Source organism: Gymnogyps californianus, chromosome 6 (assembly GCF_018139145.2).
Source record: "Gymnogyps californianus isolate 813 chromosome 6, ASM1813914v2, whole genome shotgun sequence".
In the NCBI taxonomy this organism is placed as follows: domain Eukaryota; kingdom Metazoa; phylum Chordata; class Aves; order Accipitriformes; family Cathartidae; genus Gymnogyps; species Gymnogyps californianus.
The window spans coordinates 40,388,596-40,411,620 of record NC_059476.1 but is presented as its reverse complement, the minus strand read 5'-3'; the positions used below and the strand labels follow the sequence as shown (position 1 = coordinate 40,411,620).

The 23,025-nt window shown below is 40.6% G+C and overlaps 1 protein-coding gene across 5 annotated transcripts in view; it reads right to left on the bottom strand.

Annotated features, from left to right (window-relative positions):
* PCDH15 (protocadherin related 15) overlaps positions 1-23,025 on the bottom strand; it is a 419,295-nt gene that overhangs the window by 69,012 nt on the left and 327,258 nt on the right. For all 5 annotated transcript variants that reach the window (XM_050898730.1, XM_050898731.1, XM_050898732.1 and 2 more), the window contains 2 exons: positions 10,545-10,654; positions 9,626-9,766 (listed from right to left, as the gene is read on the bottom strand). In XM_050898730.1, coding sequence (XP_050754687.1) covers positions 9,626-9,766; positions 10,545-10,654 — 251 coding nt within the window. The remainder of the gene's footprint in view (positions 1-9,625; positions 9,767-10,544; positions 10,655-23,025) is intronic.

Sequence of the window (23,025 nt, the reverse complement as noted above, 5' to 3'; positions counted from 1 at the left end):
TGCTAACCTGCACTAGCTCTCTCTAATACAAATCAAACTTCTTTTGCATACTGCTCACTATCTTCATCATTTCAAGCCAGTTTTGGTGAGGTGGCTTAGCCTCGTGCAAAGTTTGCTTTGCAATTTGCTCAAAAACATTTGTTTAATTTGCTGGTAGTTCTCTGAGCTGCCAAAATGCTGATTTGCTTAGCGATGGTTGAATGCTTTGAAAACGAGAAATGAAAGTTATAACATTAAGCAAAAAGCAAATTAAATATCCTGCATATATACAGACTAACATTAGCATCGTTACCGTTAAATTAAACATATACCTTCATTTTATCTTACTGCCTGATTTTTATACACAGCTTATATTTATTCGTTCTGGCAGACGGAGGGGAACGTGGCATCTGTGAACTCCTCACTACCGCGTGCTTTTTATCCAATTCCAACCTACAGCTGGCCGTAGCGAATGACTCCCAGCCAGTTACAGAGGTTGCCTTATTCTCACATTGGATAAGCCCAGAAGCAGCGCACATTAAAATCCCTCATCAGGAACTGTGCCATGCGTGCGAAGGTCGTGCCAGACCCTTCGCCACGGGGATTTTCCCAGCCGCTCTGCTTGATTCAGTCAGATATCCCGTGCATGCAGGGCTCCTGGTGCCCAGAGACACGGGGTATGGTGCTTCTATGTCCACCTCCACTGCACCTCCAGTGCCCTGCCTGATTGAAAAGGCCACCCAACCTGAGCATGTTCTTACAGCGTCTGGTTTAGACTCTGGCATTAGACTCTTTTTTCCTTCATATTCCAAATTTGTTAATGCTTGTTTTAAATACTATTTGTGTGTGGCTCTAGCCCTCTTTTCTGGTACCTGAAGGGAGGCAACAGCATCCACTATATAACGTGCACTGTTAGTTACTGATACTCTTGCAGGTAAGACAGTGAACACCAAAGGACACCAATATTGACACTCGCCTTACAGAGGGGAAATTCTGTATCCCGATGTATGTAACACCTTGCTTCTTTGGTATTCTAGATCTGCAATCCAGCTCTAGTTAAATTCTTTTTCACGGATTCTAGGAGTTGAAACCAGAATTTACTCCTCCGTGGTACTTCTTCTGAGACCTCATGCAATCAAAGTATAATTCTTATTACTGTGACTAAGCTACCTAAATAGCTGGCCAGGTGAAAGAAGAAAAAGCATCTTTCCCTGGACAAAGCGGCACAGGACTGCCAAGGCAGCCAAAAAGAGCAGAGAAGAAAATTGAGTGCTACAACTGCCTGCCTTCAGCTGTAAGGGAAGTGCTTCTCTGCACACAAAGTATGCAGATAATATTTGATAAGCAAACAGTTTCTTTAGTTTTACTGCACATTTTTATTGCTAAGACACATTTATTGTCTGGATTTTTCACACCACTTAGTTCAACAGTCATGAAGGTCAAGCCAGCCTCCCAGACAATACACTGCAAAGGAAGTTTCTGCACCACGGTCTCCTGCAATGTCTCCTGTGTCCCATTTGCCTCCTCTCTTCTAGACCCCACTGAGATGCGCTGCAGTGCACAGAGTATACAGAACTGCAGCTGCTTGCAAGTCATCTTCAGCTTATAAGAACCAAACATATTGCATGCACTGCTCCAGCTAAATAATTGCTCCCAAGACTAGAAGACAAGGCATTTGGATCTTTCAGCTTCTGTGATTTGCTTAAGGAGAGTGAAAACATCCCGAAAGCTGCTATAAAGGAAACCTGAGGATTCTCTGAAACACATAAAACGAGTAGATCATGAATGACTGACAGAAAACAAAAACAACAACAAAAACTCCAGGGAGCTCATCAGAACTAGTGTGTACCAGCATGTCCAGAAGTTTTTCCCAAACATGCTTGTTGAAAACTCTTTTCCAGTATCGCTGCTTATCTAAGTAGCGCTAATAATGTGCCTGATTCATGTGAGTCTGTAGTTTCTCGCCAGACTGCAGAAATTAAGTTGAACTAAAGCAATGCTTTTTGAACACTGGGACAGTGTCAACTATGCTTTCAGTGTTACCAGATTCAGTTTTACATTATGCTTTCACCAATGATACTGCACTTGTCTTCTATAATATGCCAAACCAGCCATTGATACAGCTGCTCTTCATGCATCGATAATTTTAATATAAAAACCCCCTACATCTAGCTTAAGCAGTGGCTGATTGTTCTGCAGTAGGTAACAGCAGATTCTTCTCTTTTAAAAGTTCATTTTAATCAAACTGGGAATGAGAATTGTAATTCGTCAGGGTTCAATAGCACTTTACTTTACTACTGTCTTACAAGTCTGTCAAGCAGACTCTGTGCTTTGGCAGGTAAACTAAACTGAACCGCAGCTGCGCTCAATCTCGCCTTACTAAATTTGGCAGAACCAAATAGGAATCGGCACCGAATATTTTTCAGTGGCATTTTGATCTAAATCAGCATGTGCCCATAAAGCCTGAAGAAGCTCATCATATGCTGTAGCTGATCAAGAACAGTGCAAAAAGAAGCTTCGACGAGATGTAAACAGCGACGTATTTGGAACAGCACTGATCCAAGGTCTGATTTAAATAAATATAAACCATCTTTTTCTACCAAATAATTAATTGAAAGGGAGCTCACATTTTATGCAGTTTCTCTAAAATACATTGCTTTGTTGCCCAGAGAAATCTGACGTTTGTCCCAGTGGCTTTCAGGGAAACTACCCCAGAGCTGTGTGGCAGAGGAGGCAGATTCGCAGCTCTCTAGGCTCTGCAACATATTTTGTCCATCTGTCATGTCTCCCGGATTCAGGGACTGGCATGGCAGCCAACTTCTAAAACACCATCAGCACAAACTTTTGCAACATGTCTGAAACTAAAAACGTAAGGCTACTTGAAAAGTCAATAATACAGGGATACAGAATTCATTTTCATATTTAACTTAGTAAAACTATCGTTCCCAATTAGTATGGAGCAGTTGCAGAATTTTGGTTGCAAAACTAGTTTTATCTCTTTTTGCTTTATGATTCCCAAAGGTTTATTTTGTGATTAGAAAACAAAAAACATTACAGGAGAGACAGAACTGTTCTTTTACCCTCCAATACCCACAGCAAAGCCCTGCCTCACAGCTGGGATTACAGCAGCAATTTGACAACAGAAATGACCCTCGGGGCAGTGCCTCTGCATACATCCGGGGAATCGGTATGCCCCGCTTCTTGTGTCAAAGGCAAAAAACAGTTCTAACTGAATGAATAAAACATGTAAATAATAAATTGAAAGGTGCATATTTGCTTAAAAATCTTTCGATACCACAATAAAAAACATCTCTACCAAGATCACGTTTTCACACCTGGCAGTGAACGTACTTTTTAGCACATCTGATGGAAATGAAAAAACATGGAAGTGTATTCCCCCCTCAGCTGGTCTAACACTCTTGAGATACCTTACCTTTTGCTTGTTGAATTCTACTTCTAAGTTGATTTTTAATAAAAATCCATGCTACTCTAGATTATGCAGCACCCATGAGAGTTTGGAGGGATATCTTGTTTTAGTTCTCACCTGTAGCAGGCTGGATGCAAACACAAAGACGGCACTTGCCGTTTCTAAAAAAGAAATCTGCTTATCAAGCCAGCGCAAGAACAACTGTAAAAATAACAAATTCATTGTCTGCAGTGCTTTTCATTTTCTTTTTAATTCCTCTTAAAAGACAGTAAAACCAACCATGTGGTTTTGTCATTATTCTTGCATCTCTAGGAATGTGAAATACGTGCTTTGCTGCTCTTCCTTTCCCTACTCTTTAATTAGAGCCAATCAAGTCAGCAAGAGTGTAAGCAAAAATAAAAAAGAGGATGCGGGAGAGATGACAGGGGGACTACAAGCGATGCCAGAAGTTTCCTAATGAAGATGCAGGTGACAAGATCAGGGATGTAGGGGAGAGTTCCACTGCGCTTACAAGTCAATGACACAAGAAACCCCCCCTTTCCACCCCTGCCATGAGAACATGACTTACTTGGGAGGCAGAGGCGTCTCACAGTCAGTCTTAGAGACAATCAAAACAAGACAAAATCTACAATAGAGCAACCTGCAGTCAAACATACTCCCTCTGGCCTCCCTCTCAATAACTGATTGAGCAAGAAGCTGTTAACACAGGTAACTTCTATCGAAGACAAACCTATCACGCAGCACTGTGCCAACTGGTAACACCTTTGCCTGTAAGGTTTAATTTTTAAACAATCTGTTTGCATCCATGTCCATTTGCAGACAGACACCAGAACAGCCTGGAGGCTACCTTGCTGAGCAGCCTCAGAGGACGGGTGAAGCTATGCGCAGACGGCAACGATAAGTCAAGATAAGAGAGCAAATGACAACTGCTGTCAGCAGCAGTTCAGTGAGCAAAAGCGCGGCAGCAGGCTGAAAGGGTCATATGTACGGAGTTGGGGAATGAAAAGATGCGCTCTTCTCAGATGCTGGAAACTGTGAACGCTTGAAAATATAAGACTGAATCCTCCACTTCCGTACTCGGAGGAATTTGGAGGGCCCTTTTGTCCGTGGTGTTCAAAAGCAAACATATTCTGGATCTCTTGTAAATATACCCTTCTCTCCAGATCAAAGTGGGAAGCCTTGGTGTTTCCCACCACAGTGCATGTTTCATCTGTCTGGCACAGGGACCAGATGTCCACTAATGCTTTGATTCTTAAAACTGGGACCATGTTTACTTTGGTGGTAAAACTCTCTCTTGGCCCCTTCTTGTCTATACCGCTCCCCTGCTCTTTCTTACTGCGTTTAGGCAGCACTTTCTCTTCGCTGCTCCCTCTGGTTTCCCATAAAACCCTCTGCTTCCTCCTGTCCCTTCCTTCCTTGCCACAACAAGGTTATTGCTCTGATCGCATTTCCCTGGGTATCAAACTGCAGGACAGTGAGATGCAGACAAAAACTTCACGAACAGCTGACGGTGCTCCAATGAGGTAAAAGATGATGTTTCTCCTGTTCTTGTTCAAGAAGTACTTCTGGTTTAGTAAATGATTAATTGTACTGATACATTCCCTTCAGCTCACTAATTCACAACTCCTTCTGGAAGGAAGGAGCTGGTTGCTCTGTGATAGATTACAGAGCAGCGCCTTCCAATTGCAGAACACATCCTGCCACGCACAGTTTTGCGATGTTCCCCGTATATATCAGTATTTCTTTTTTTCATCTTATCCATTGAGGGAAAACTGAAGGCTTCTATTTGAAAGCTAATAATCACAATCCTAATTTGACCTACAGTATATCACTGGACTATGGTCTATTGTGATAGACAATCTAAGAAGCAAAGAACAGACAGAAAAAAACCCAGGCTGCTAAATTTAACTGAATTGGAGAAGTCCATTAATACTAAAGGTCTTTCAGGGCTCAGCATCACCAGTTGCTGATTCCTCAACCCATAATTCCAATCTTTTAAATTCACTGTCATCAGAAAACCTAACTCTTCTGCCATTCAAATGAAGTAAAAATGCACTGCAATTTTATATTATGAAGTTTCAGTTAAAGTAACTCATTTAAGGAATTCGATTCCACTGAAAGTAAGAGTGTGATTTTGCATGATTTAGCATCATATTTTAAAAAGCCAGTTTAGGTCACCAATTTTATGTTCTCATACTCCAAAGGACATCTCAATTTACTTTCTCTCCTCATTTATTTATTCAGTTATTACTATGCTATCAGTTGGCACTATCACTGAATGACAAGCGTAGTTACACTTAATGCAGTATCACCCACTTTTCCACTGCACAGATGAAAACTCAAACTCCTACTTCTATATAATTATCTTCTATAATACCATACAGTTAAAAACAATTTGGTACCTAGCTTCTGAGTTTTGTAAAATCCAGCACTGTTTTGTGGCTGAGCAGGCTGTCAGTGCTGTGTTATCTAGCTCCAGAAGGGCTCATCATTGAAGCTCCAGAGTAGGTCATCAATTTGCTGCCAACAAATTCCAGAACGGTTCACCAATTCAGTGGTATCTAACACCGGAACTGGCAGCAATTCGTTGCCATTGAGCGTCAGAGTGGTGTATTAATTCAATGTCACATAATTCTAGAGAAGCGCATTCAAAGTCACCTATCTCCAAAGTGGTTCATCATTTCAGTGTCACCAAAGTCCACATGGTGCATTAATTCTGTTTCATCTCCTTCCACTGTAGTTAATCAATTCAGTGCCCCGAAACTCGGAAGTAGTATTTAACCTGATTAAAACTCATCAAGAAAGAAAAAGGTGCTGAGAAAATGGAAAGACATACATCATACAAACGTAGGAATCAAACCTAGAGGTCAAGGGATCTCCATTACAAAGACTTACATGATTTAGTTATCCAGATACTTGTAAAGTATTTTAAAAATATACATCTACCAAATTCTTTAGTTATCCATCCAGCACAGTGCATATTCAAAACCTAATACATGCTGTATACTCATGGATATCCAAACACATATAGCAAGTGCATGTCTTCCTTTAAATTGGGCCCAATTCAAACTCCAGTCATTATGAAGTATCCCTGAATAAAGTAATTCAGCCACTACCTTTTTAAAACTGCTGCCCAGTTGGGAGAACTGCTCTAGCGCAGACTATGAGCTGGAAGAGGGATACAGAGGCCACTGCTTCCCTGACCGGAGAGGTCTGCCCAAAGACCTCTGCTGGAGCCTGCTGACTCCCTTGTCTGTTCATCCATGTCAGAGAAAGATTTGAAAAAAGCTGTACGCCGCACGGAAGCATTATCTCCTCACTGCGTATGGCCTGGCTGCATTTCACAGACTATAACCTTAACTGGACCTCTCCCAGACACAAAGAAATGCAGTCAACTGGCACTAGCTCTCTCTTTCTCTCCCTCTCCAGATACATCATCGATGGTGGCCACAACAGCACACAGAATCTTACATTGCTGGTAATACAATTAAACTTCTGACCACTGAATAATCCCTACGTGTTACACCACACACACGCTCAATTCTTTCTTAAGGAAGAAGAAATATCCATGATAATACATGCTCAATTTCCAAAAACCTTCTGCTGGTTACGTGGGTAGTATTGGAAAGCCTGATGAATGTATTTTAATTGCCGCCCTCTGTACAATGTCTCAGGCTATAGTCTATCACCCAGTTTTATGGCATGTTCCCAAATAGCCCATTAAGTCTAATAACTTTAAGAACTTTAAAAATCTGTAAGCAAATTTTCATGAAGTACCAATCTCAGTATCGCAAGCAGGTTCTACGGTAGAATCTTTATACAGAAGAAACAGACTTGCACCCTGTTTAAATTACTACCCCGAAAAATCTGAATTTTGATCTCTAATCTATACACAATACTCTTAAGCGTATGCACCAAACTGGCACTGAAATAAACTAGAGATGGATTTCCTAATATTCATGGCTATTGTATCCATCAGAATAATAATCAGAAGACTAATTATAGAAAAAGGACAGCAGAATCAGCCCAGTTAGTTAAGGGTGGCCCTTCCTTTGTAACTCTCAGACTGTTAACTCTGTGGATCACAACCTGCAGTGCGTTAAAGACTCTGTCTGTCATGGAACAACTTTGTCACCTTTGACAATAACGGGGTGGCACTTTGGCTCTCTGTCTGCCGATATGCCAGCCAGAGAGCCCAGAGTGAGTAGCAAAAGCAAAAAAGCTGACACAGCTCACTTCTCCCTGCAGCAAAGGAGAAAAAGGGATCACACTGTGCTCTGAGTCCTAATTTGCCCAGCACTCTCTGTGCCTGGACACAGGCACAATGAATTGTCTCTTACTCAGGGCAGGTGGAAAGGTGACAGTCTAACATTAGTGACAGATGAAAGACTGATGGAAATTTTTTTGCCCCTGGCTTGCCATGCAGACCTCCTTGGGAACAGAGATCAAAACAAAGTCCATGGCAGCACAATCCCTACAGCATCATACTGCCAGTAATGCTTTAAAAGATGCAGTTGAACTAAAATTGCTCATTATATTACTGGGGGCTTCCAAAAATTGTAAGAAGGTTTTATTATGTAAGTGCCCAAACCTCACTGATGTTTAGGAACAGTCTGGTACTGGCATTTTGTTTATGGTATCTCCCCCCGCCCGTCTCCCCGGATTGACAAGTAACTAAATATTGGTTATCTGCATAAAACTGAAGTCTGAAGTAAATTTGAACTCCATTTGTATTTCATGGTTTCAAAATACCAATGTGATGTCCTTTTTTGAATGAATTATACACACACATCAATTAACAGCAGGTACCCAAAGCCTGGCCTCCTGGGGATTCCTCAGCTCACACAAGGGCGAACGCAATGAGATGGTACAGCAGCACCTCTTGGACTGACATTTATAAATGAAAGAGGCTGAAGTTTTCCCCTCAACCTATTAGTTCATGGGGGTGGTTTTGGTCAGGATGAGTCTGCTTTTTTCCAGTGCTAAAGATTTGCTCTATGATTAACGCTGGTGAAAGTGCAGAGGAGAAAAAAGCTCCAGCCACCTGCGACAGATCTGCCCCACAGCTCATACTGGAATAACTGTGACTGCAGAACGATAACTTGAAATAAACTTACATTCAATTTGAAATGAAAGGAGGTAATATTTGTATAGCCTTTAAACAAATGTTCAATTCCTCGCTGCCCTTTTCTCAAGTGCAACAGTCCACCGCCCTGGGCTTATTTTCATTGCATCCATGATGCTCCTTAGCTAGAGCAGGGAAAAACTGAGACTCATAGGGACCAAAAATATAGAAAAAAATATTGAGACAACAAACACAGTCTGTGTAAAAACGTGTACCAAAATACTTTTTGGTACAAGGTTTGTTTTTTTTAACTAGGGCCCAACTGTGGCTTAAATAGGAAGTTGTATAGGATGGGATGGGACGTTACGTGAGGCAGATGTTTGAAAGCCAGACTTCCCAGATCTTTTCCTTACAGGGAGGATGATAAAAATCATCAAAAGACCTTTCAAATTATTTTTATTAGGAAAAGAAAAACATTAAAGGGAAAAAGAAAACCCTCACCATGAGACAAAGCCAAAGCAAAGCAGTTCGTAAATAAACTCCTTCCTGCCTAGAGATGCTGCAAAGAACCTTCTTGTCTTTGTCACAGCAGGTCCTTGCCTCCAGTTTGCTCTCTGTCAGGGCTGCAATAAACTCCACGCAGACCCTCAGGTGTGCTGAAGGAGTCTTTTCCTTCCTGTCACCCTTGCTGTGTATCTGTTCCCCATTCCTCTCAGTAGTGTCCCAACATTTGCTGCCACGTTAGCAGCCCAGCAGGGAGGAAGTCTGTATTTGGGCTGTATAATGTGTTTACGAAAAAGTAACTGTGACGTTCCATCACAAAAAGCCCTAATTACACTGAAAACGTTCAGTTTGTGCCATCAACTCTCTGTTTATACATAAATATGACTTTTGTCTGTATCAGTGAGACCTACAACTGTGTAACATGGACATGATTTGTGAGGATTTAGCTCAAGACTGATCATCTCCGTGTATGGAAGGCAAGCACAGAGATCCACAAATGCATTCTCTGCTGCTCACATACCATCATCACTGTTGTATTTCTGATAACAAAACAAGGTCACTAGCTAGAGTGCAGTTATCGATATCCTCAAAAAATAACAATACATATGTATATTAAAAAGAGATTTTAAAACAAGGATTTTTAAACTTACTTTTGGAAGGGACACGCAGATTGGATCGTACCACTTGTAAGGAGTCTGCTTGAACTCGAAGCTCATAACTTTCCACACTTTCATAATCCAGAGACTTTTTAACTGAGATCACGCCTGTTCTGTTATTAATAGCAAACACATCTGAAATCCAGCAAAAACAGAAGTAACTTTCTAAGATGCATAAACACTTTTTTTAATGCCTAAGTGCTTCTATTTTGGTGATGACACTATTCTCTGACACTGTCTTCAGAAAGTCATTCCCATTCCTCCCTCAGGCCTTTCAAAGCCCATATAACTCCTCTTTGAAGCTGTCTTCAAAGGAGCTCAGCAGCTGAATCTGACCTGGTACTGGAATAACCAACTTGAGGACACGCTGGCAAGAGCAGACAAGACAAACAGCCCACTCTCACAAAAAGGAGGATGGGACGGGGAATTCTTCCACATAATTTAGTGTAATTTCGCTTAGAGATTTCAAGGTGGATCACAGAGAGTACATCACGAGAAGGATGCAAACGCAGGAATGATGTTTTGTTTAAACATCAAGCTCTAATCTAACACTTGTGGCTACAGCATGGCAAAGTCTATAATGCCTTAAAACAGATTTCTAAGCAAGAAGTACAACTCCATCAAAGCTATCTATATTCTTATTTCAGTATGCCATGGATTCACACCATGTGGCACCGATGTGAACCTTCACATCAGTGAGAATTTCACTGTATTTTAATTTTTATTGTAATTCTGCTAACTAATCTGATCTTTAGCTGATCTCTAAAGGCTTGATAATGGCAGTCCCTCCTGCTTGTACCGATGAGGTGGGATTTCACCTCAGCAGCTTTATTTCAAATCGCTATTTCTTGAAGACTTCTGATGTACACACTAGGCTCAGCATAACCACTAAGACCGAAATATTCATACTTACCCTCTTCATTTCCTGACACAATTGAATATACAATTGTCTGGTTCAAGGCGGCCGCTGTAACAACTGTGACCACAGTTCCTTTCGGTGCACTTTCACTCACTGGCGGGGGTCTGCAGAATTGAACAAAAGTATTTGTGTTATCTTCCAGTTGCCTGAACAGCAGATTACTGAAACTTATTCCTCAGGTTAGCAGTTTTATCCATCTATCAGGCTGCCAAAGCGAGAGGATCTGTTATTACAGAAAGACATATTAAAAAGGCAAAGGTGTAACCTTTGCCTCTGCAAATGTAAAAAACAGTAAGAAGTCTAACTGACAAGAAGTGACAACACAAAGATATAATGGTCCTTTGATATGAGAAATGGAAAAGCAGGGAATAATGAGTAGAAAATAACAGAAACACAAGAACCACCACAGACTGATAAACTGCAAGTAAAATTTAGAACGTAATAGCTCTTTTGTAACACTCACCTCTACTAAGAAAACTCAGTAATCTATCAAAAATGCATGCAGGAAAATTCATTCATGGGTACACCTCTATCATTTAAACAGTGAGCACTTCAAAGCCACCTCCACAGGAATTTCTACTCTTCAGAAAGATCCAAAAATTTTCCTGCCAACCCATTTCGGTACTGAAAGCCAAGATGCTTTTCAGGAAATCAACTGCAACCCAAGTATACATACACATCTTTTAAGCATTCAGTAAATTGTTTCTGATTCACCAGGCACTGATTCGTGTAAAGAAAGAAAAAGAAAAAAGATTACACTACTAACACATCAGTATCTCATGTTCTTTGTACCCTACAAACACTGAAAACTGAGTCTCTCATATTCAGCGTAGTTTCATCATGTGTAAATAATGAGTTTCCTCCTGAAATGCAGCAAAGACTTCACTCTTTCTCCTCTTTGTTCAAATGCTATCTCCTCAGAAAATGTGATCAGTAACATTTTGAGATGCTGTTTCCTCAAGGAACCTGTAACTACTTCAGACTGAACAAAGAGTCTGTGCTAATGTATTTAAACCAGCAACCTAAACAATTTCAACAAGGAGAAGTGAGACTCTGAGCTAATCTCCAATCAAATTTTCAGATTTTCATCACAGCAAGTAAAGGCTGAATTAATGCTTAAAACTATTCATGCTAGTGAACAAATAAATTTGAAAGGAAATTTCTGCACTCATTCATAAATGCAGATGCATCTTTATTAAAACTAGCATTATCCAGGTATTTTCCATTTAAAAAAATTACACTCATTTGGTATATAACAAAATAAAAGACAGATGAGGATATGTTGAGATAGGCTCCTAAATAGGAGTAGACTTTATGGAGTATTTCTGTTGTGCACTGATCTTCAAAATTCTGGACAGAATCTACATCTGCTTTTGTTTCAGAGAATATTTTATGACTTTCCTCTTTCATCCTTCAAGTATTTTTCAAATACTCCACCCCATACCACATTTTCCCATTCTAAGGGCAGAAAGCTGGAACCCCAGGTTGCAGTCCTAACTATGGAACCCAAACCTTTGCCATCACACGCCAAGAGACCGACAATCTGCCCTTCATCTCTGTCTTACAAACATTTTCTTTGGGATGAATATTGGTTCGAACATCCTAGAAAAAGTTCTAGATAATGACACAATATACGGAATTAAGTTAAAAAATTTCAGCGGGTAAGTTATTCATTATTGTTTAAAAAAAAAAAAAAAAAAGAAAGAAAAAAGAGACCTGGGTAGTTTGGGTGACAATGCCTGTTACACAACCTCTTGCCGTGGAGATGATGTACTTGCCTTCACGCTTTGCGGCTTTCTGCAGCAACTGCCTTCTGCCTACATGAATGCTGGTCAGAAGTTTACCTATACTTCTGCCTCTTCCCTCGAGTTGCTATTCAGACTGCCTTCACCCTGACCCTAGATTCTCTGACTACTCCCTTACTTTGCCCTAAGGGTTACACTTCTCTTGCTTTTCCCGAGTTCTTGCTCTCAGCTTAATCCAATTATGGCACCGTATTGCTGGCTTGACCGCTCATGCTCCAGATTACACCACCTGTAAAAAAGATGCCAAAGGCAAACCATATCCATGGCCCATAGGGCTAAGATGCACTCTTCCTTCCCTTCTTGTAACATCTTCCATTGCTTTATTTACTTGTTTTGCTTCCTGTGGAGGGCCCAGTCTGTCTTAAAACCACTGTATTTCACTTAGCATGGTGAGGTATCAATTTTTCTGAGCATCCCTAGGCCTTCCACTGTACAAATAATGGGGAGAAAATACTGTTCTAGGCTGAGCCACACTGGATCACGTAATAGCGCCTGTACTGAAACGCTGACCTCCCAATTTTTTCGCAGATGATGATGATGGTAAGTTCACTTTTACTCAAACACACATGCACAGAGCAGATCACTGGCTCCCACCCTTCTGCCTCAAGTGTGCTATCAGCAGTAGAAATAAAATCCATTATTGCTACCTAATTTATTAAGCTGCAAAATTAGTGCTATAAAATGCTTATTAATGTGCATTTTACAAACGCAAAGGTTCATCTTAGGGACAGGAAAAAAAGGCTGTCAAATCTGAAAGCATTTAAAGCTGTAGCTCTTTTGATGAGGTCAGAGATGCAGGCCAGCGAGGAAAATAAAGATCCTTTTTATGTTGCATTATGTATCATGTTGTTTTCTTTTTCTTCTGAAGGCATATAATTTGAACAAAAAACCTCATGACTGTGTATACACAAACCCCACATTTCATCTGAAGCACACTTTCAGTATATTCTTTTAATGGAAATGGCCTTGTAACTTCTCCTCTGACACAGCTGAATTCAATGAATTGACAAATCAATACCAATTAGCAAGCGGCTTTTGTGTTGCTATGAGAGGCTATAGAGGGAGTGGACAGAAAACCGCCACAGTAATGGTATTGATTTCATTTCCCTGATTTAACTAAGGTGATCAGGTTCAACGGGAGCAATGCATCAGCTGAATTAAAACATACAGCTGGTCTCTTAAGAACATTTTGCTGAATTGTAGAGAAGTGAGCTGGCAAAAGACAATGGTATTCAGCTGACAATATACTGTTCTTTATCCTGTACTACAAGCTCTAATAAGCCTTCTTTGGGGATAAGTTCATTATTTGCCAATTTTTGAATGACTAAGATGTACAACAGTGCTTTTTTTTTTTTTTTGTAAGTGGTAGACACACTATTTGAAGCCGTTTTACGGGACAGGCAAGGGCATTTTTATGCAATAATTTTGCATTACTGGATGATAAAGGCTGGTTATTTTTGTGAGAAGAAGTGACGCTAGAAAAGCAGTGCAATCCAGTCCAAGCCACCCAGAGAAGGCTTAGAAAACCGACAGCGTAGTGAAAGGGAAGGGTACTGCTGTGACTTCAACACATGATTAGGATTCAGAGCATCTGAAGGTATTTTGGTCTGACAATGTTTGCAACACCTTATTGAGCTCTGAGTGCAACTGCCAATATAGTCATTACCCTGTCAGCCACAGGCTCTGACTGTACCTGACAGTACATTTCTGTCACTGTCACCTGCGTGGGACTGGCACGCCATTGCCTTACAGTCCAGTGCTGACTTATTTGAAGTATTTTAAATGAAACGGTTGCTTTCTGAGCTCCTGAACAAAACACCTTCTCAAATATGTAATTTCTAATATTCCACTCCAGCACTTACATGCATAGGTATCCACATACATAGTCACTGAATGTAAGAAGGCCCCGTGCATTAACATGATAATCCACTTGCACCCCATAAATCTTAGGGTGAAATGGGATAAACAGCGATTAATACACACTTTAGCCACCTCAGATGCAACCCAGTCTACCCATAGTCTTAATCTTTCCTCCTGAACACTTTCTTTTCCACAACCATCTTTTGACCACGACAAAATAAATATAATTCTATACCAATGTTTCATTCATTCACATAGTATTTTTCCGTAACAGTCACAGCAATGTGCAATTTATGTTGATCGATCTTCACTTTAACGTTTCCACAGAAATAGTAAAATGATATCTTGTCGGCATCCAGGATGGGATGGATACCAGGAGGGGCCCCCAGCGCTGCGGTGCAACGAAAACCCTGTCGGATCCCCAGACTCGGTGTGAAGCCACCCAAGCTGCCAAAACCCTTCCTGACAAGCTGTGGTAGGAAAAGAGGGCATGAAGGCAGCACAGTGTAAAAAAGGAGCAGCCTCAATCGCTTTGTGCCATGCTGAGATCAGATTGGTATCCAATGGCCTCAGATTTGGGAAGAACAAAGTAATTTAAGATTGACAAAATAGATGTTCAATAATAAGTCTTCCATCCCACTCTTCTGATTCAGCTACCCCTGAACAAGTTTAAGATTTGCCTGTATTTCTTTGAGGCCTCTATTGCATTGCTTACTGCTTTAGTATGAAACTGTGCCAATAAAATGTGTTTGCCCCTCGGAAAAAAAAAAAGCAACCCCAAACTAGAAGAATAACAGGATTAAACTAAAGTCATTATTTATACACAAAAACCCTGAAAAAGGATACAAACTGTAAAAGAATAATATCTTTTAATTTGCTGTATCTCAATTATCCGTATCTTGATCAGAGAGGGAAAGGAGACTAAACACGTATCAAATACATTGCAGGGCATAACTATTTTTAATGTCCAAAATGAAATTTTAACTTTTCCTCTCTTCTTTTCTGCTTCTTTTTTCCCTTTGCTAAACATGTCAGACTCTCATCCGTTTTTCAATTTGCCTGATATCCAATATGCTTTAAATTCACCATGAAACTTTTCTATCTCCAAAAGCATGAACATGAGATTTAATCAAAAATTAAATTTAAAACCAGCAAACCCAATAATAAATTGGAAAATTGGTTTAGTACTGAAGTTTAATAGTGTGATGTGTATGTACTCTGTATTAGACACTTCAGTCAACTCTATTTTGTGGATTATATTTTAGTTCATGGAGGTCCACAAGCATACCTCAGAACTTAAAATATATATATATATTTTTTTTTGTTATTTAATTACATTGCTAAGATTCTTAGCTCAACTTGATTAAAATGTCATTTGGACCTCTCCTGGTAAAATCGTCTCCCTACCTTCTCTCACATTACAGCTTCTTAAAGTGTTTTGGCCTCAGCTACTTTTAACCCTCAAGGGCATTTTACCTGAAGCTACTCTACCCTCTTCTATCCGAAACATGCTTCTGAGCAGCGTACCCATTTGTCCTGGTTTCGGCTGGGACAGAGTTAACTCTATTCTTAGTAGCTGGTACAGTGCTGTGTTTTGGATTTAGTGTGAGAATGATGTTGATAGCACTCTGATGTTTTAGTTGTTGCTAAGTAGCGCTTATCTTAAGCCAAGGACTTTTCAGTTTCCCATGCTCTGCCAGCGAGGAGGTGTGCAAGAAGCTGGGAGGGAGCACAGCCGGGACAGCTGACCCGAACTAGCCAAAGGGGTATTCCATACCATGGAACGTCATGCCCAGTATATAAACTGGGGGGAGTTGGCCGGGAGGCACAGATCGCGGCTCAGGAACTAACTCGGCATTGGTCAGCGGGTGGTGAGCAATTGCATTGTGCATCACCGGTTTTTTTCTCTCCCCCCCCCCCCCCCCTTTTTTGTTATATTCCTTTTCATTACTATTATTATTATATTTCATTATTACCATTGTTAGTATTATATTTTACTTTAAACTGTTCTTATCTCAACCCACTTACTCCATGTAGCATCAGTTGCATGATGGGTAGAAGGGACCTTCCCTTTGAACATCCAACCCAGCTCCTATTAGCACCCCCGACTGCCAGTGCTGCACAGACTCTTTTCATCCAGCTCCTCATGGGAAGTGATTTCATTTGACTTTTTGTCTGTCTGATGCTTTGCATTAAAGAGAAGCTATGTAAGCCATTAAAAACAACTGAATTTATGTATTTTTCTGGAAAAAAGTCAAGTGTAGACAGAGCACTAGAGTGTCTAAAATGAGGCAAGCTAACAGTGAAGTTATATGGAAACTAAAATAGCTAATAAAAGCTCTACAAACAGAAACACTTAAATTGGTCTGGCTATGCAGCTGAGTTTTTAAAATTGTGAAAAAAATGTACAAGTTTCTAACTGGTGCAGCAAAACAAAAAGTAAAGAAACAAGTAAGCAAGAAGTAAACATTGTGATGGCAGCTGTTTTAATCCTTTCACCAACACATTGAGACTATCTTGGCTTCTTGTCCTTGCTCAAAAAAAGAAGGACCTAGCCACATTTTAGAGCAATAATTGATCAATTTCTCAAATTTTCAGTTTCCAGTAAGTGCAACTATAACAATCTGAACAGTTTGTTAGAGACAGTGATTCTTTTTTTATGGAAAAGAATATTTTCTTCTTTATTAGATGTATTCTTCAAGCAGTTTATTTTAAAAGTGTGCTGACAAGGATCATGTATTCCTTACTGTACTTACTATCCTCACTTTCTGTCTCCATTCTCAAATTGGTTCAAGACATTCTGACCTTTTCATGGTATTTATCTCTAAAACAGATGACAAGGGAGCCTGGACATTGTTACAGTGAACCCCTGTCATAACCTATTATTTTTTAAACCAAACGTCAAATTTTGTTCCTGTGAACTCTCCGTCAACAGGCATAATGCGTTTGTGTTACCCCACCAATCTTCCTAAATTAAAGCTAAGAACATGAAGACATGAAAATTTCTGTCAGGATTACTGAAGCAAAAAAGGAAAAAAAAAAAAAAATCCCATCAAGCACAATGGAGGACACACTCACATACTTGAACTGGTCAGACAGACAGGATCAATTCTAAGACCAAGGATAACGCCGTGGCTTTGCGCTCTCATAATACACTGCCGAAAGCCAATAGGGTTTAATACTACAGTTGTATATTATTTCTATTCCATATTCACATTCCCAGAGTGACTTAGTTCTACATTTCATTAAACTGCAACATGGTGTTGAAAGCTCTGACCGTCATCCTCACCAAGGCAGATTCCCTGCACGGACCTCTTGTGGTATAACCAGGTAACATGCAGCTAGATTCATTTCACCATAATATTTCATTGAAAAAAAACCAACCCAACATAAAATTAGTTTCCTTTTCATTTGGTAAAAAGAAGATGATTTTAATAAAATGCAATGTAGCACTACTAAAACAAGGAAAACCAGAAAAAAAGGGTGATCCTTCTACTACACTGTAATCATCTGCTAACTCGCTCACTAGTTTTTCAATGGCAAACCATGCTTCAGTATCTGCTGTAGAAATTTCCTAACTTTTATAACCACAGGCTAAAGTGTGCTTTCTTTTTTTTTATTACTAACCAAACAAGTACCAGGACAACACAACCATAAAACATTGATTCCAAAGGCAAAATCACACATCTTCCTGAAGCCAAGCTGCCACTGACATGTGAGACAAATTAAAAATGCATGTTAGAACCTATGCATCATTCCTCTAGCTTCAGTTTGAGGAAAACATTGGCTATTTTTTCCCCCCACCTCAGAAATGCTGCATCAAAAATGTTGCCAGTGGTATTTCACTCTTTTTCATGTCTTTCATTCATAAAAAGTAAATGTAAATTCTGTTATGGGAAAGGCAGGAGAAGCAGTGGTAAGACTTGGATATCCTGGGAAAAGGATTACCCAAATGGATGCTCCAAATCTACCATCATTAAACAAAATACTTCTGAGGGACAAAACTAAAACCTGGTGCACTCCTGTTACAAGAAGGGGGAAATGACCCCCTAACTGAGCACTACTTAAAATGGCAGCGAGCTCTAATAGGAAGAAAAAAAAAGAAAACTTAAGTAAACAGAGGCTTAAATAAATACAGCTCACGAGCAGCCTGACGAAAAACCAACTGCATCTAAGGCAGAAGTTTATATCCTGCCACTTCGGCACATGGTTTCATTTAGGAAGCATCTTGATTCCCTGAATAATGCCATTTTACTTATAGGAAAACAAGTTATGACTTCTCAAATAACTTCTCAAAGCAACGTATCAGAGACAAATAAGTAGATGAGTAAGAAAATAGCTTTGGAAATCTCACTGTTGCCTGCAACCCCAAAACGTTCCCTTTCCTCCAAATCCCTGGTGTATATGGTTTGGGTTTTTCCCCCTGTTCCGCTCTTGGTTTGAACAAAGGACATTCTCGGGTGCTCTCCTCATTTCTGAACAGAACTTATCATTCCTGATTTTTTAAGCCATATATAGATTAATCTGTTCCTCTCCCTGTAATAACTCATTTCTCTTAATACTTGTATTTTTCTCTCATGCAGTGTAAAGAAGGATGACTGATTTAGTAGGATACTCATGATAAGAAAAGCACAGTTGCTTCTACGAGGCCTCAGACATTCACAACATTGTGGATGCTGTTCTGTGCCAAACAGTACCTTTTTGAAGGAGGCACCGAATTAGAGAGATTTCAAACATGAAATGCTACCCATACCCTCAATGCCGCTGTGCAGGATTCCCCATTTCCTATTTCACAATGAGAGTAACTGTTTGACTGAACAGCAGTAATCCAGAGAACTGGGAAAAGCCTCTTGGAATAACACTTCCAATTGACTCCTGATATGCATCTATAATTTTGTTTTGTGAAATCCTACGATACATAGCTATTTGCTTGGGTGATATCTGCCTACAGTATTGACGGATTTAATTAAGTGGAAAACATTACATCGTATCTTCTACTGAGCGAGCAAGAGGTCCATATGTCACAAAAATCTCACTTTTTAACCAGCACACATTTTCACAGTAGAGTGTTGTTGCTAGTAGAGACATAAAATGCCACACTACATTTACATCCAGTAATAGCCTCAAATTTGCAACTTCACATATTTCCTCATAAATTGGAACCAAACTTCAGATTACCATACAACTGGACACATCTTTTCAAATAGGTTGGGGACCTATAATGCAATACTAACAGAAGCTACAAGTTTCCAGTATTTTCCTTTTTCTGCTATGAAATGGCTGAACACCTGTTTAATGTGCCCACAGGCAATAATTAGGAATCAATGACGCTGCTTTTGGTTAACATTTCATTTCCTGCTACAGCAGCACGTTGCAATTAGCCATGACCTTCTAGTTGCAGAGGATGTGATATTTATTAATTAACAAAACAAGAAAAAGATCCCAAGTCCCTTTGAACTTTTACTTTTTAAAAATGAGAATGTACTCATAAAGAGAACAGGCTTGCTAAAAAAAAAATCTCTTTATATTCATCTGAGGTTCACTTCACATCTGGTCTTCACTGTTCCGTAGCGCTACTAATTATGATCTGTTAATTAAGAAATGAAAGTGCTGCCATTACTTGTTTGGAAGAAATGAAACTTCTGGATCAATTACTTGCTCTGGAGTTCAATCAAGAGGTGATCTGGGTGGAGCCGTCAGGACAAGAGAAATAATAGCTTGGGAAAGGAGCACTCAAAACAGCTGATTTGATTTTCCCAAGCAAGTGATTTATTGCCAGAGACATGGCTGTTTCGCCAGCACTAAGCAGAATGAGATCAAAGTCAGCATTAAAAACCTTAATAAACTGTGCAAACGGCCACAGCCTGCTTTGGGCAGCGATACAGAAAGTCTCACGTGCCATGTGCCGGCACCCCTTTCTTCATCACCTTGCTGTGCCCAGCACCCCCAGGCCGCCCTTGCTCTCCAGGCTGTCACTTCGGCTGGAGAGAGGCAGCGGAACTGGCAGCTCAGGCCTTGTCCGTACACTGCTGACAACCGCTCCGTGTGTCAGGCTCGGCGCTTGTGCCTCCCTCTGCCGCCAGTGCTTTGGAGAACCAGCAAAATCCGACTGCCAACCACCCCGCAGGGAGATGCAGCGAGAAGAGCATCAGCAGCGGTGTCCTTCCCTGGCAGCAAAAGGTCAAGTGGGCTCAGAGGTGGACTAGCCATCTACAATTAAATGTCTGCATGTTATAAGCCTTTGATTCTTTTTGATTTTTGCCTCTTCACACTTTGCTTTTTATGGAACAAGCAAACAATGCTTGGTTTGGAAAACACTTTATTTAGCAGGCATTGCTGCTGTCAGCTCTCTCAAAGTCATATTTAATATCCATGACAAGGACAGACAAGGATCCAAGCAGAGAAGAACCCACATTGCTAATGCAGTTAAACTCTGCGGCTTCAGAACGAAGATCCAGGCTAGGAGCACTGGGATAGCCTGCAGTACACCAGCTGGACTGTGGTGACGGCAGTTAGGCTCACATCTAAGGATGCACTAGAGTGAGATCTGTGGGAGTTGCAGTGTATTGGCATCCCCAGAAGATGGTCACATGCAAGGAGCTCTAGGCATGGATCATCTGGCCCTTATTAACTACGCTAACGGCCTGCAAGCCCCTGGGGTGGCATCTTCACAAGCTGCTGGACCAGATCATGCAGACCTGCTGGCTGATGCTGCTCTGCTTCTACCAGGGTGTGAGTGTGTGAAGGAGGAACGTCCTAAAGCATGCTGCACCCAGGCTGCTGGGATGCTTGGCCTTGACTTGCTAGTTCCCACCAGAAGAGTTGACTGGTTGCAGCAGATATCTTTCTGATGTACTTTAGCAGCCATCTATCTCAGTCATTAGGAAGGAACTACATTTTACCACTCACTTATCATAAAGCAACTGCTCCGTGTTGTATTTTATGGTTCTCAGAGCTCTTAGGTTCCCTTTGCTGTTTTAAATGTATAGCACAGCAGCATTTACAAGTCTCCAGTATAATTTACAATCCAAACAAAGAAGGTAGGGGGAAAAAGAGACTAATTAATTTGCCCCAAATGATGCAACAATGCAGAGGGAGAGCCAGCGCATAAAATGCAAATCTCTGACTCATCTACTTGACTGCTGCCCGCTGTGGAAGTCACTTTAAGACATGGATAAGAATCAATCAAAGCCTCCCTTAGTATGAACAGGACTCCAAGCAGAGACCCTAATGCGCTGGTGTACTTCTGACAGAGCAGAGAGCTGCCAGACCAACAGCTCAAGGCAGAGTTGTACTTTTATCTCCCTGTCTGCCTAACGCAGCTATGCCTTTTTGATCATGCCATCTGGTCCCCTATCTCCTGTTTTTTGTATTTATTTCTGATTTGTAATACATGCTGCAACTGCGCAGGCAGCTTTATTCTGTAAAACTGTTCAACTGTGACCTTCTTCTAAACACACAGAAATGATGTTTGTGAAACAGCTAGAAAACAATGCTGGAATCATCCAGATTATGATAATTATGCCAGCAAAGATCAATACTAATCCACCCTAAAGCCACTAATTCTCAATCCTTCAGAAATTCTAGTATCCACATCCAACAGTTTATCATTTCGCAAGCAGCACCATTACTCTGTGCTGACATTTGCCCTAAAGATATACTATGTCAACTGAAAAATAAGGTTATATGAAACCTGCCAGTTTCAGCTTGCATCACTGTCAAGAAACCAAACACGAAGTGCAGTTTGCAGAGTGTGACAATCCCTGAAAATGTTAGGAATCAAAATAGTTCTGCTCCAAAATGTTTGAGAGTCTCAGAGCTGAATCAGGAAGCTATGGAGTTGTTTTAATTTAATTTCTGACGTTGAAGAAAATGAGTAACTGCCTTTGCTGCCCCCAAAAGATTACAAGAGTTTTTTTTATGACAGTGTGCATCAAAGAATTTACCAGGAATGGAGTAACGCAATTTCCTTTGGAAAGAGAAACTAGGCTATTCAGCTAATCCTGATGAGTTCGCAAGGAGGAGAACATAACATGGGTTATTTAGTTGTCATCTAAGGGTATTAGGCGATATGAGCCACTTTTTACTGTAAGCTTTCTTCACTGTGGTGAAATAACATTCCCATCTCCTGGGATAAAACTGGAGCTCAAGGTGGCCTCAGGAAATGTGAGCTCAGTTTTTCAGAAGGCAATGCAAACTCTGCCTGTGCTCCTGAACCTAAAAGTCTCTTCTCGCGATCCTGCAAACAAAGACACCGTGTTGGTTGACGTGAGAACTGCAAGATACCTCTTCTACATCGCAGAGGTGGACCACACCGTGCTCCAAGTACTCCTGAGGCTGGACTCGTGCTGGATTTGGCCTGGGCGGTCTAGCACTGTGGCTGCATTGTAGCCTCTCCCAAAACACACTGCTTGGGATCACATTTGTCACCAGACAAGATTCAAGGACAAGCTCCTTAAAGGTGAAGGTCATTCGGAATAAAGTTATAAAAGAAAAAGGAAACAAAATGCATTACTAAGTATGCCCCTAGCAGTGATGAGTCTCTTTAGTGGCTCCAGCCCCCTGGCTGGCTCCTGAGGCTAGGTAAATTAGGTAAAAAACATAGCTACACTTTTTTTTCCCCCCTCAGAGCTACGCATATAGGACCTGTTCACTTTTTTCTTGAAAATAGTAACACAGAAGGTTAAGTCTATTACAGAAAGGCTTTAAACATTATTCAGAAATTGCATGCACTGACATGATATCTGAAATTACAGTAACAAATAGAAACATTTTTATTTAAAGGACTACCTCTTGCTACATTATCTAAA